The sequence below is a fragment of the Mesoplodon mirus genome (assembly GCF_964341445.2).
Source record: "Mesoplodon mirus genome assembly, chromosome: 2".
In the NCBI taxonomy this organism is placed as follows: domain Eukaryota; kingdom Metazoa; phylum Chordata; class Mammalia; order Artiodactyla; family Ziphiidae; genus Mesoplodon; species Mesoplodon mirus.
The window spans coordinates 124,633,460-124,647,816 of record NC_138977.1 but is presented as its reverse complement, the minus strand read 5'-3'; the positions used below and the strand labels follow the sequence as shown (position 1 = coordinate 124,647,816).

The following is a 14,357-nucleotide window of genomic DNA, read 5'->3' as shown; positions in this document are numbered from 1 at the left end:
AAGGGCGGGGCAGGGGGATAGCCGCCAAGGGATGTGAGCCGGTGCCCTAGGCAGGCACACCACAGGGGGCCCACAGTAGCACCACCATGACGAACAGAGGCGAGCCCTCCCTCTGGGCGAGCCGTTCACCAGGCCCCTCCCGCATCCCTCGGGACTCGGCCAGCAGCATTCGGGTCTGGGACCGCCTCTGTCCTGCAGGTGTGTCCCTTGCATTGACGGAAGGCTTGTGGGAAGAGGGTGTCCAGAACATGGGGTGATGCTTGTTCTCGGAGGCACAGGAGGCGAGTGGGGAAACTCGCGGCCCCCTCATATGACCCAGGGCGCATGAACCTGACTCCCTGTCTGCGGCCTGGGGCATCTGGGCATGCTCTGGAGGACCCAGAATTGTGATCGTTTTTACCTCCGTGTGTCTGTAGGGCCTTGGGCGGAGCTGCTGCCCAGGGCAAGTTCACACAGTAAGTGGACAGAAGCTGGAAAAAGAAGAGGGACTTCCCAGGCCCCCCAAAACAACCGGGACACGGTGGTCCCCTCTCCTGCCTGCTTGTGCTGTGGTGCACCTGGTAGTCAGGGTGGGGGGCAGGGAGGGTGTGTTCATTTCTCATGGCTCCTGTGATCACAAAGTAGGTGGCTGAGAACAACAGGAACGTATTCTTTCACAGCTCAGGAGACCACAGTCTGAAAGCGAGGTGTTGGCAGGGCTGGTTTCTTCTGGAAGCTCTGAGAGAGAGTCTGGCCCTTGTCTGCTCCAGGTTCTGGGGGCTCCAGGCGTTCCTTGGCCTGTAGATGCATCACTCGGATCTCTGCCTTTTTCTCCCATGGCCTCTCCTCTGTGTGTACGTCCCCTTCCCTTGTAAGGACACTTGTCATAGGAGGTGGGGTCACCTGGGTAATCCAGGAGGGTCTCATGCCAAGACCCTTACCTTCCTTCCATTGGCAAAGACCAGTTTTCCCTTTCAAAGAAGGTCACATTCATAGGTTCTGCGTGGACTTTTGAGGGCCACCTATCCCACCTGCTACAGGTGAGTAGGGAACACCTCGGGGGTCCCAGCGCAGGTGATGGGGAGCCCCTTCGTCTTGTCCCAAGGACTCTCTGTACAGCAGGTTGGGTCCTGATCCTGGCAAAGCTGCTGCACTGCACAGTCCACACCTGCCCACGGCTTTGGTGAGGTCGTATGGCGGTGGCAGAGACAACCCTCGTCCCTCCAGACAGTAGGCCCAGTGTAGACTGTGCGTTTGTCTAAGGGGCTGTGGAAGAGTAGATTTGGTCAGACCCGAGAGCGCCTCGGCAACTTCACTCATGTATGGAAAGATGGGAGCAAAGGACACTTACAGATAGACGAATGGCAGCACACGGAAGGATGCTCCACAGTGTCGGTCACCAGGGAAATGCAAGTCCAAATGACATAGCACTTCACACCCACCGGGACGGCTAGAATCAGAAAGCCAGACGGCAACAAGTGGCGGGGAGGACATGGAGAAATTGGACCTTCAACACTGTTGTTACATGATCAGTTTTATTGAGATGTAATTGACATGCAGCGCAGCATGAGTTAAGGTGCGCAGCATGAGGAATTGACTTACACACATCCCGAAATGGGTATCACAGTAAGTTCAGTGAACATCCGTCTTCTCATATAGATACAACGTTAAAGAAATAGACGACATTGTTTCCCTGTGATGAGAACTCCTGGGACTTTCTTAACTTTCATATATAACACACAGCAGTGTTAACTGTATTTATCATGTTGTACGTCACATCCCTAGTACTTCTTTATCGTACAATGGGAAGCTTGTACTTTTTGACCCCCTTCGTCCAAGTCCCCCTCCCCACACTGACCCGCTTCTGTAACCACAAATCTGATCTTTTTTCCTATGAGTTTGTTTGTTTTTGAAGTATAATTGACCTACAACACTATGTTAGTTCCTGTTACACAACATAGTGATTTGATATTTCAAAATGATCACCAGGATAAGTCTAGTTATGATCTGTCACCATACAAAGATATCACATAGTTATTGGCTCTATTCCCCACACTGTACATTTCATACCCATGGCTCATTTATTTTGCAACTGAAAGTTTGTCCCTCTTAATCTCCCTCACCTATTTCTATCCTCCCCTCATCCCCGCCCCTCTGGAAACCACCTGTTTGTTTTCTGTATCTGTAACTCTGTTTCTGTTTTGTTATGTTTGTTCATTTGTTCTGTTTTTTAGATCCCACATATAAGTGAAATCATACAGTATTTGTCTTTCTCTGTCTGACTTACTTCACAAAGCATTATACCCTCTAGGCCCATCCATGTTGTCTCAAAAGGCAAGATTTCATTCTTTTTTATGGCTGAGTAATATTCCATTTTGTATATGTACCACATCTTCTTTATCATTCATCTATGGATGGGCTCTTAGGTTGGTTCCATATCTTGGCTGTTGTAAATAATGATGCAATGAACACGGAGGTGCAGATATCTTTCTAGATTAGTGTTTGCATATTCTTCAGATAAATACCCAGAAGTGGGATTGCTGCATCATATGGTAGTTTTATTCTTAAGTTTTTGAGGAAACTCCATACTGTTCTCCACAGTGGCTGCACCAATTTACATTCCCACCAACAGGGCACAAAGGTTCCCTTTTCTCCACACCCTCGCCAACTCTTGTTATTTGTGTTCTTTTTGATGATAACCATTCTGACAGGTGTGAGGTGATATCTCATTGAGGTTTCGATTTGCATTTCCCTGATGATTAGTGATGTTGAAAATCTTTTTTTGTTTGTTTTTTTTGTTTGTTTTTTGCGGTACGCGGGCCTCTCACTGTTGTGGCCTCTCCCATTGCGGAGCACAGGCTCCGGACGCGCAGGCTCAGCGGCCATGGCTCACGGGCCTAGCCGCTCCACGGCATGTGGGATCTTCCCGGACCGGGGCACGAACCTGTGTCCCCTGCATCGGCAGGCGGACTCTCAACCACTGCGCCACCAGGGAAGCCCTTGAAAATCTTTTCATGTGCCTGTTGGCCATCTGTATGTCTTCTTTGGAAAAATGTCTATTCAGATCCTCTGCCCATTTTCTGAGATGTTGAGTTGTATGAGTCCTTTGTATACTTTGGATATTAACCCCTTATCAGATATATCGCTTGCAAATACCTTCCCTCATTCAGTAAGTAGCCTTCTCATTTTGTTAATAATTTCCTTCACTGTACAGACATTTTAGTTTGATGTAGTCCCATTTGTTTATATTTACTTTTCTTTCCCTTGCCTGAGGAGACAAATCCAAAAAAATATTACTATGACCAATGCCAAAGAGCATACTGCCTAGGTTTTCTTTTAGAAGTTTTATGGTTTCAGGTCTTACATTTAAGTCTTTAATCCATTTTGAATTTATTTCTGTAGATGGTATGAGAGAGTAGTCCAGTTTGACTCTTTTACACATAGCTATCCAGTTTTTCCCAACACCATTTATTGAAGAAGCTATCTTTCCCCCACTGTATATTCTTGCCTCCCTTGCCGTAGATTTATTGCCCATATAAGTGTAGGTTCATTTCTGGGTTCTCTATTATGTTCCATTGATCTGTGTGCCTGTTTTTGTGCCAATATCATACTTTTTTGATTACTATAACTTTGCAATATAGTTTGAAATCAGGGAGTGTGATACCTCCAGCTTTGTTCTTCTTTCTCAAGATTGTTTTGGCTATTCAGGGTCTTTTGTGCTTCCATACAAATTTTAGAATTATTTGTTCTAGTTCTCTGAAAAATACCATTGGCATTTTGATAGGGATTGCATTGAATCTGTAGATTGCCTTGGGTAGTATGGTCACTTTAACAGTATTAATTCTTTCAATGTATGAACACGGTATATCTTTCCATCTGTTTGTGTCATCTTCAGTTTCTTTCATCAGTGTCTTATAGATTTCTGAGTACAGGTCTTTTACCTTCTTAGTTAAATTTATTCAAGTTATTTTATTCTTTTTGATGTGATTGTAAATGGGATTGTTTCCTTAGTTTCTCTTTCTGATAGTTCCTTGTTAGTGTATAGAAATGCAATAGGCTTCTGTATATTAATTTTGTATATGGCAACTTTGCTGTTATATGATCATTAAATGGTGCAGCCACTTTGGAAAACAATCAGTTCCTCGAAAAGTTTAACACAGTTACTACATGACCAGGAATTCCACTTCTAGGTTTATGCCCAAGAGAAAACATATCCACACAAAAACCTGTTCATAGTAGCATTATTCATAATAACCAAGGTAGAAACAAATGCTCACCACTTGATGAATGGATCAACAAAATGCAGTCCATCCACATGGTGGAATATTATTCAGCTATAAAAAGGAATGAAGTACTGACACATGCTACTACATGGATTAACCTTGAAAACACACTATGTGAAAGAAGCCAGACATGAAAGGTCACATCTTGTATGATTCCATTTACTTGAAATATGCGAAATAGGCAAATCCATAGAGACGGTGGATTAGAAGCTGGTGGAGGGATGACTGGAAATGGGTGTGAGGCTTCTTTTGGGGGCAATGAAAAGGTTCTAAAGTTAGATCCTGGTGATGGTGCAGACTCTGTGAATATACTAAACCCTCTGCACTGCATACTTTAACCAGGAGGATGTTATGGGATGTAAGTCACATCTCAATAAAACTGTTTCTAGAAGCCAGGATTACACTCTTTGGAGACAGGGTGGCTGGGCTCCTCTCAACCCGTTGGAGCCGCCTGTCCACAGAGCAGCACCACCCAGGTGGCCCTGGGTGAGGTGCAGTCAGAGGGTCTGGGCCCGAGGTGGCAGCAACCACGCTGGGTTTCTAAGTCCTTGGGTCCCTAAGGGGTCTGGAACTGTGCATCACCCCCTCCTGCTCACCAGGGGCCTCCCTCATGGTGGCTTCCAGTGACGTCCAATCTCTTAGGTCCTCCCATCGGGACGTCCCTTGGGATTCCATGTTCCTCCCCAACCAGCGTGTCCCTAGGACCCAGGCAGGAATGCCAGTCCACTTCTTCCCAGCTCGGTGGGGTGATGTGCCCAGGAGTTGGGGGGACCCTCATGGGCCCCAGCCTGGGTCGGCAAAGCAGAGATCAGGGTGACCACCTGCAGTAATCAACGTGGCCCGGAACCCGGGACCCCTGTTCGGGCCTTTTGATTGCTCCTCTGATTAAACAGATAAGTTCAGTTCACATGCATTCTGATTAAGTCACTCAAATCCTTTTTGAAGGAGAGGAATAATTCACAATAAGCAATTTAAATTTCCACTTCCCAAGAGCGGATTTCCATCCGTCCTAGAAGCTGAGAAGATTGCAACCTCCCCTCGGCTGTTTCCTGGGCTGCTGTCAGCCAGGCCGGGTCAAGCCCAGGACTTGTCCCCGCAATGGGGCATGGCCAGTGGCACCCCCAAGGCCCAGGGCCCCTGGGACAGTGTCCTGTGGCTGTTAGCAGAATGGGAATAGAATTGATTGGCATCCTAACAGGTTTACTATGTAATAGTCTTAAAAATAAAGTGCTTTTTAAAGAATCTTAAGCCTATTGAAATTCAAAGACAAGATCTCCTGCAGTGTGAAAGCCCAACTGTCAGATACCATTTGTTCCATTTGGTGCTGCGGTGACACTCCCCCTTGAGGTCTGTTGCCACCCTGGGCTCTTTTCCTCTGTAGTTACGGAAGAGCTTCTTTATGACCCACTGCAGCTGCTGCGGTTAAATTTCTTGCAATCAGTGTTCTTGGCGTGTCATTATACGGCACTTGATTGAGAGTTTTATCTAAGAATTCACTCTCCTGAAAACCCTTCGTTAGATGCTCAGTTACCTCCAGGCATTGTGTCTGCAAATACTGCAGCCAAGGCAAGTGTGGTCACCTGGGGGTGTTGCAGGGCCCCGAGCCCAAGTGCTCCCCTGGAAGGGGGGTGTCCAGCCCGATAGGGGACACCTCATCCTCACAGGGCCAATCCAGCCTCCTCCCAGGGGGCTTGATATTCTGGAGAACTTCCTCCCATGGTGGGGGTCCGTCTCCAGACGAGACTAGAGCAGAATTATAAAGGGGCCCCTCGCTGTGCCCCACGGGCAGGGACCCTCTGCAGTCAAAGGGTTTTCTCCTGAGCTGTTGCTGGGCTGCTCTCCAGAGTGGCCGGCAGTGAGGAAGCTGCCCCCTCAGAGCTGGCTGTGGATTTCACTACAACTGAGACCAAGTCAGCTGGGAGGAGCACCGCTCGGTGAGATAGCAGGTGCAGGGAACTGACTTACTGGATGTCTAAACTGGTCCCAGAATCTAAAGCTTTCAGGGTACTAATTTAGCAGATCATCTGGGAAGCTGCAGAAGCCTGGGCTTGCCTCAGGGCAATCCACGGTCAGCTCTGCATAACAAGGTTCTTATAAAACATCATTTTGGACAACACTGGTTATAGCGATAAAAGTATTTGAAACAAAAATTTAGTGAGGTTTAAAACTGTCTCAGGGCTTCCCTGGTGGCACAGTGGTTAAGAATCCGCCTGCCAATGCAGGGGACACGGGTTCCAGCCCTGGTCTGGGAAGATCCCACATGCCGCGGAGCAACTAAGCCCATGTGCCACAACTACTGAGCCTGCGCTCTAGAGCCGACACACAACTACTGAGCCCATGAGCCACAACTACTGAAGCCCGCCCGCCTAGAGACCGTGCTCTGCAACAAGAGAAGCCACTGCAGTGAGAAGCCTGTGCACCGCAACGAAGAGTAGCCCCCGCTCGCTGCAACTAGAGAAAGCCCGCACGCAGCAACGAACACCCAACACAGCCAAACATAAATAAAATTAATTAATTAAAATAAAATAAAACTCTGTCTCAGAATTTACGTGACTCTCTTAGGTGTGGATAAGATTTCAGGACCATTTTTTGCTGGAGTAACTGGACCCTAGATGTAATTACATTTTGCATCTCCCCCCTCCCCCCAGATCTCTCTGAGATGTGGTGCCTTCTTTTTGGGTGTCCACGTTCAGCCCCAGGCTGTGTTGGGGGAGTGGCCTAGGGCAGTGTCTGAGCTCACTGTGAGGCTGGGTTACCTCCACTCACCTGGGCTTCCTGAGTACCACTCGACTGGTGTGGTGTTTAAGTCCTTGCCTTGCCCTGCTAAGGAGGAGGTGCCCCTCCCACCAGAAAGGGACTTGCCCTCTCACAGGCACCCCTCCTGTGGAGTAGCGGGGAGCATCCCATTCTGTGTCTGGACCATGTGTGTCCACTTTTCCTCCCAGAATTCATTACACAGCTGGGTCAGTGGAGGTTTTCTGGAGTGGAGGTGCCTCTCCAAGCCCCCTAACCCAGACTCCAGCCCAGGCCCTGAGCTGGAGGGCTTGGGGAGGGCCTCCCCTGGCCCACTGGAAACCAGGCCCATCCAGCCAGCGCTGCGCCATTTTTTTTTTCTTTTGTGTGTGTTACACGAGCCTCTCACTGTTGTGGCCTCTCCCGTTGCGGAGCACAGGCTCTGGACGCACAGGCTCAGCGGCCATGGCTCACGGGCCCAGCTGCTCCGCGGCATGTGGAATCTTCCCGGACCGGGGCACGAACCCGTGTCCCCTGCATCGGCAGGCGGACTCACAACCACTGCGCCACCAGGGAAGCCCCCTGCGCCATTTTTGAGTCTGAGTCTGGAGAAGTGCTTCCCACCAGCCAGGCCTGGCGCTGGCCATGTGTCCTCAGGTCGGGGCCAGGGTTCGAGGCTCTGAAGGGTCAGAGACTAGGGATGGGCCTGCTCTGGGTGCTGGACTGTGGGCCAGGGCTGGCAGGCCGAGGGGCCAGGTCCACTTCTGCAGGCGGGCGGTTGAGCGGCCCAGACCCCCAAGCCCGTGCCGGCGCGCACACACACACGCACACACACACACACACCGCAGGTGCACACAAGGGCAGTGGGTGGTTCAGCGCCCCCTGGCGAGCCCTGGAGAGGCGCCGGCGTCCTTACCCTCGTGCTCGCCTGCGTTTCTGGGGCTGCTGGTCCTGCGACCTCCCCGCCTTCAGGGGCAGCAGCCCCGAGGCCCCCCCTCACTGCTCCTTCCTGGCCGTCGCGACTTGGTCCTGCCCTGCGAGATGTGGGGGGCCCTGCATTTGGGGCCCCAGTCTCTTCCTCCTTCCCCTCCCGTGCTTGCTCTTCCGGGCTCACCTGGACACCTGCGCCCCAGGGCCCCTCGTGTGCCCCGCCTTGTGGGCAGGGGCACGCACGGTGGCTGCGCCTGTCCCCGACCTGGGACTCCAGGTGGAGGGGTCGCTCGCACCCTCGCTGTGGGTCACGCCGCCTCCTGGGGTTGAGGCCCCCATGGGGCTCTGCCGGCAGGACGTCGGGGCGTGTTCAGCCGAGTTCTGGGACAGGGCGCTGGGGGTGGCAGCGATGCTCTCAGGAATGACGTGGTTCCTTAGCGTCTCATTTCTCACTTATCACGGTCAGTTGACTCCACCGCCGCAATGACCGCACCAGGTGCAGACCCCCCGGACGCCATGCGAGGTACCCCGTGTGCTTTAAGCCCACTTTGCAGATGATAAACTGAGGCTGGGATAAGGTCACCGCCGGTAAGGTACTGAGCGGGACTTGAACCTGGAGCCCACCCTGGATCCGTGCCCAGCACGCATCCTCTACATTCGGTGCCCATCTGGTTCCTCTTGCCACCTGAGCCTCAGACTCTGCTCCCATGCTCTGGAGGGCCCTTGATTCCTCTAACCAAAATGGCTTGTTTTGTTATTATACCATATGGGTAAAATATTTATTGATGCAAATCGAACGTAAAGCCATCAGCCTTTCCTGGGCAAGCACTTGGGAGTGTTTTGCGGCAAAGGGCTGTGCCCTTGAGGCAGCAGGGTTCACAGTGGCCTGGCTGGCCTCCGCACAGCTAAGGACAGGCCACCTGTGGTGCCAGGTCAGGCTGCAGGCACGTGTGGGGCCAGCTGACTGTCCACAGGCACCTGCCCAGGGTGGGTGGGTGGGTCCCGGGGTTCAGCAGTGATCTGGTCTTCAGCCCAGGACAGGGCAGCCTCCTGGGGGGATGGATGCTCCCCGGGCATACAGAGTTGACATGTGCTGTCTGTGCAAGCTGACCCACTGTGGGCCCACGAGCCTGGACCCTGAGCCACAGAGCCTGAGGCCTGGTGGGACCGGCCGGCTCTCCCTCAGGTCCACACGGTGCCAGCCGGGATGATGGCTCTGTGCTCTCTTGTCCCCATCACCCAGCAGGAGCCAGTAGGGAAACTGAGTCACGGGAAAAGGCCTTCCTCTGTCAGGGAGGCCGAGTGACAGGTGAGACTGCTTATTGGGTATGGGATACTGGGTGGATTTATGAATCTCGCTCTCTGAGCCTGAGTTTTCCCTTCTGTAAATTGTTGGATTAGGGGAGTTAGATGACACACATTCAGCGCTGGGTGGTTATCGTTGTGATTAAACTGCACCCGAACCCTGCCCACCAATTCCTACAACCACCAGGGATGGGCCCCCCTCGAGTCTCGGTAGGAAACAGCTGGCTGCCCCAGGGGCTCCTTGATGGGGGGTACTGGGCAGACTGAGCAAACTACGAGCGTAGTGATGTGCCTCTGGTCGGTTCAATACCTAGGCCTGAAGGCCACAGGGAGGGCAGGTACCTGAGTCCTGAGAGAGAGCAGGGGCCGGAGGGGCACCCAGCGGGAGCCCTGGTGGAGGAGCCTGGGGGGGGAAGGCGGGCATTTGAGTGGGGATGGGGCAGGAGTAACCAGCCACCAGCCATCCACGGGCCAGATGGCAGGGCTGCCACCATGTGACTACAGGAGTGTGTGCCTATCTGGGGCGCCAGATCCGCTGACAGTGGCTGGTGGTGCCGCCAGGTCAGCGCTGGTCTACTGATGCACTGATGTGGACAAGGCCAACCTTGGGGATATGGGTCATGGCCACCTGGGCACTCCAGAACTCAGAGGGGACAGAAGGGTGGTGGAAACTTGCAGGAGGGTCTGGGTGAGTGTTTGGAGGAAGTGAGGGGTCCCAGCCCTGGTGACCAGTGGTCAGTGGGTTTCCTTGGCAGTCCAGTGTGGCCTGGTCAGCTTCTCCTGTGCCCAGGGCCTGAGGATCAGCAGGTGGTCGGACACACAGCACAGCGAGCAGCCAGATCCAGAGTGTGTGTGACTTGAGGCTTTTCTCTGGTTTCTCTGTGATGCTCTTGGATTTGGGTGTTGCAGTGGGGAGTCTGAGGCTTTACTGGAAAACTGGTCCAAGCAAGGCCCAGGGCCTGGGCTGGCCTCTTAGGCACCCAGCCCTCACGCCTGAGCTCCCTGCACTCTGTCCAGCTGAAAAGCCCACCTGGGGGTCCAGCGAGATCCGCAAGGCTCTCTTCTGCTGAGTGTCAGGGTGGTGGGGGTCCCGTGGGGTAGTACGTCTCGGGAACCAGCGTTCGGAGCTCAGGTCGTGTCCTGGGACAGCTGCTGGGGGGCTGCTGGCGGGGCAGGGGGCTGGGACTCTGCGCAACCGGGGCTGCACTCCATTGCTGAGCTTGCGAGGCGGTGTGAGGGGGCTGGTCCTTTCTGACCTGGCCGTGCGGCCTGTCCTGCCATCTGTCCCGCCCACCTGTCCCACCATCTGCCTTCTCTTCTTGTTCCCTTCCTGGAGCTTGGCTGCGACTGTGCTGCTGCCCTGCAGTGACAAGGCATCCTTCTAAGGTTCTTCCGCTGCAGTGTTTACTTCCTATTTGGGAAGCAAGATGCGTGAGAGGGATCGTGCCCTGGTCACTCTTACCTCCTCCTCTCTCCCACATGGGCTCCTGAGTATCCTGAGAGCAAGACCTGGGCTGGCTGCCAGCCCTGCCGTGTCCATTGATGTGACCTTGGCCATTAGTCTTCTTCATCTGGGTCAGTATGAGGCCACCTCACAGAGGGGTCTGGGTGGTACCTGCTGAGGCACAACCAGTGCTCTGCACCGGGCTAGGGACACTCATGGTTCATGCCACATTCTGCCGCAGCCCAGTTGGCCAGCCTCACAAAGGCTGGGTCTCTCCAGCATTGTCACATGCCTGGCTCAGACAGGCTCCTGAGGGCGGGGCCTGAGCTCACACCCAGCTGCATCCTGTATCCCACATCTGCATTCACATCTGCATCCCCATCTTGCATCGCAGAACAGGTGTTTGAATGAATGGATAATTTCATCAGCTTTACAAAATTAGTTCTGAATTAGTCAACTTTTGCACTTTGGACTGATTCAGTACTGCTGTGTTTTTGGGTGTTTGAGGCTTCTTTGGGGCTACTTGTTCACTACTCTTCTAACATCCTAAGCTAAATGCTACCTTCATTAATTTTATTTTTGTCTTGTAACAGTGAGATCTGTCATTGCTATGAATTTATTTTGAGAAAATACTGACATCGTGTGCCAAAAAAGACGTTACTACTGGGCTCTATTTTATTCTCTTATAGTTTTTATTTCAAAATTGTGTGAGTACTTCTTCGTATTTATATCAACTGATTCTCTTTGCTGTGGACATTTTACTTAGGGACATTTAAAAGTCTAATTTAGGGGCTTCTCTGGTGGTCCAGTGGTTAAGACTCTGCGCTCCCAGTGCAGGGGGCCCGGGTTTGATCCCTGGTCAGGGAACTAGATCCCACATGCTGCAGCTAAGAGCCCGCACGCCGCCACGAAGATCCTGTGTGCCGCAACTAAGACCTGGTGCCGCCAAATAAATAAATAAATATACAATAAATAAATAAAAGTCTAATTTATAATTTGATTTTAAATGTTGTTGAATGAGGCTGGCTGCTTCAAACCAAAGAGTTCCTGTTCCTGATCTTTACCTTCCTCCAGTCGGCAGGCCTTCGAGCTGGCCTGAGGGTGACCCTGCCCTGCTGGACCGATTTAGTTCTGAGTGATGAGCCGGCTGGAGACTGCTGTGTTTGCTTCATTCTCTGCATACTTAGAAATGGAAATGTAGCACCAAAATTTTCTTTTGGATTCTGTTAATCAGCACAGATTGAGTTTTGTAAGTTGTGTTCATTCATTTCCTGGACTTCTGCCCGGAGGTTCTGTCTCCCTGGCCTCTGGGGTTTCCGGGTGAGTATGACGGCCGCACTCAGTTAAGATTCTCCTGCTGCTCCTCAGCACGCCCGGGAGAGACAGGGAACTTTTGATTCTTCTTTGGAAATACCAGTCCTGAGGGGGCTGGAAAGCTGGCTCGGAATATCACTTAAAATTTAAAAATCACACAGATCTTTTGTGTCTCAACAAAATAAAGATAATTGTTAGGTTTAAAAAAAATTTTTTTTTATTCTCTAGTTTCTGCTGTGTGTGTGTGTGTGTGTGTGTGTGTGTGTGTGCTCAGCTCTCTTTTTGCTAATGGTCAACACATTCGTAGGTCTGCTCTTAAGGTCTTTGATTTACTGAAAGCAAAGCAAGGTGAGCCCAAAGGGTTTGTCTCTGTGCATCGGTTCCAAGGTGGCAGATTCCACCACGCCCACCCCGTGCCCTTCACAGGGAGAGTGGGAGGCTGTTCGTGGTCATGGAGACGTTTAGCCCACGCAAGGCTTGTGGGGGTTGGCTGGGGTCCTCCAGTACTGGGTGCTGTTGTTTTCTTCCCTGGCCTCTCCCCAGGCAGGCAGGCCCTTTCCAGTTCTCCACAAGCCCCACTGATCCCTTTTGTCTTCTCCCCCATGTAGGTGTCTGCCCGGCCCTGAAGGCACGAGATTGAACCCTGGTTGGGGGGTCAGAGGGCAAGGGTGTCTCTCCCTCCTCCCAGCTTCTGAAACTAAGAGGAGGCTCCAGGGTGGGAAATGGGTCCAAGTGAGCCTTAATGGAGGGATGTGGGTCGGGGTGGGGGGAGCTTGACTCAGGGTGGCAGGGACAGTGGGTGAAGGCACCATTCAGAGAGTCAGCCGGCTCCCCACCTCCCAGACCCTCTCCTCCCGTCTTTCCTTCCGGTCAACAGGAAAGGGGCAAAACTGTACTGCCAGCCCCTGACCCCAGCGTGGTTCCTGCTCATCACAGAGGGGTCACTGGTGGCCCTCCTGGGCGTGAGTCAGCTGAGCCCATGGAGGGGGGCCAGGGTCTGGACCTGCCCCATTCCTGGCCGTGTCCCCAGCCCTGCATCCTTGGCAGTGGGTGCTCAGGTGCCTTTGCTGGGTGTGTGCACGGATCGGTAAATCCTCGCCACTCTCCTGTGGAAAGTCCCAGAGAGGTCTCCCATTGGCCCTGCCTGGGTCACATGTCCGCCTCCTGGGCCAATCACTGAAGCCCCCCTCCCCCCTGCCCGAGGTCGGCTCAGCCTCCCTGAGGGGCTTACTCACCACCCCAGGGGTTTGGGCCAGCATTGCGAGTGACCCAGAGTCAGGCACTGATGAATGACCAAGACCCCTGAGCAGAGGGAGAACCATCCTGGGACAGGCCATGTAGGGGGAGGGGGCGGAACACGGGCTCCATCGAGCAGTGAGCTGAGAGAAATTACAAAAATAAGTTACCTTATGTTCAACAAAATGTAGGGCGTAAAGACAGCCATGTGCTGATTCTTAGGTAGAAGAAGGAGGGAACCGAGTGTTGATTGGGTGTCTTTCCTTCTCTTCTGTCTTCCTCTGTCCCATCATGAAGGGCACCTTTTATAAAAACATGTTTGAGGGCTTTTCCGCCCTTCCCGTGGGCTTGTCCTAATCCTGGAGACTCAGATCCAAGGGGACAGCCCTTGGCACCTCGGCTGGAAGGGGCACAGCACGGAGGCCTGGGGTGGGCGTTAGCCTGTGGACAGGACAGCAGGTGGCCGGCGGGGATGGAGCTGGGGACAGACCGGGGCAGTCAGGTGGCCGGCAGGACGGGCGGAGGCGCACGGAGCTGGGCCTTCGCTCCAAGGGTGGGGTTACGCCTGAAGACCCAGAATCAGAAGAACGCCCCGTGCCTTTCGTGGGAGGTGAGCCTCTGAGAGAAGCGTTTCCCGCCACGAAGCCCCGCACCTCCTGGGTCGTGGAAACTGGGCTGAGCGCTGGGAGGAGGCTGGCGAGCGGCCGCGCCCTTCCTGCAGCAGCCGCCTTCATCACTTCAGTTTAGTTTAGGACTAAAACTCCTTTCTGAGTGCTGATTCCACCGTCCCGCGCCCCGGCCCCTCCCCAGCCCTCGTTTGGGGTCCTTCTCGCCGCCCCCGGGGCCTCAGGGGAGCCGGCGGGGTGACAGGCCCCGCCCACGGTGGGGACAAGGCCAAGCCCCCCCGGGGCGGCGCTCACCCCTCTCTCCTCGCAGCGGTCGGACCCTCAGTTGCTGGCGCAGTTCTACCACGCGGACGAGGAGCTGAGCCAGGTGGCCGCCGAGCTGGACAGTCTGGACGGGCGGAAGGACCCCCAGCGCTGCACGCTGCTCGTCAGCCAGTTCCGCTCCTGCCAGGTGAGCAGCGGGACGGAGGGGCAGGAGGGCGCGGGCCAGGGGAGCCATCTCAAGGA

The 14,357-nt window shown here is 53.3% G+C and overlaps 1 protein-coding gene across 2 annotated transcripts in view; it reads left to right on the top strand.

Moving 5' to 3' along the window:
- ZFYVE28 (zinc finger FYVE-type containing 28) overlaps positions 1-14,357 on the top strand; it is a gene marked incomplete at both ends in the record, with an annotated part of 113,486 nt that overhangs the window by 39,975 nt on the left and 59,154 nt on the right. For both annotated transcript variants that reach the window (XM_082610478.1, XM_082610477.1), the window contains one exon: positions 14,161-14,301. In XM_082610478.1, coding sequence (XP_082466604.1) covers positions 14,161-14,301 — 141 coding nt within the window. The remainder of the gene's footprint in view (positions 1-14,160; positions 14,302-14,357) is intronic.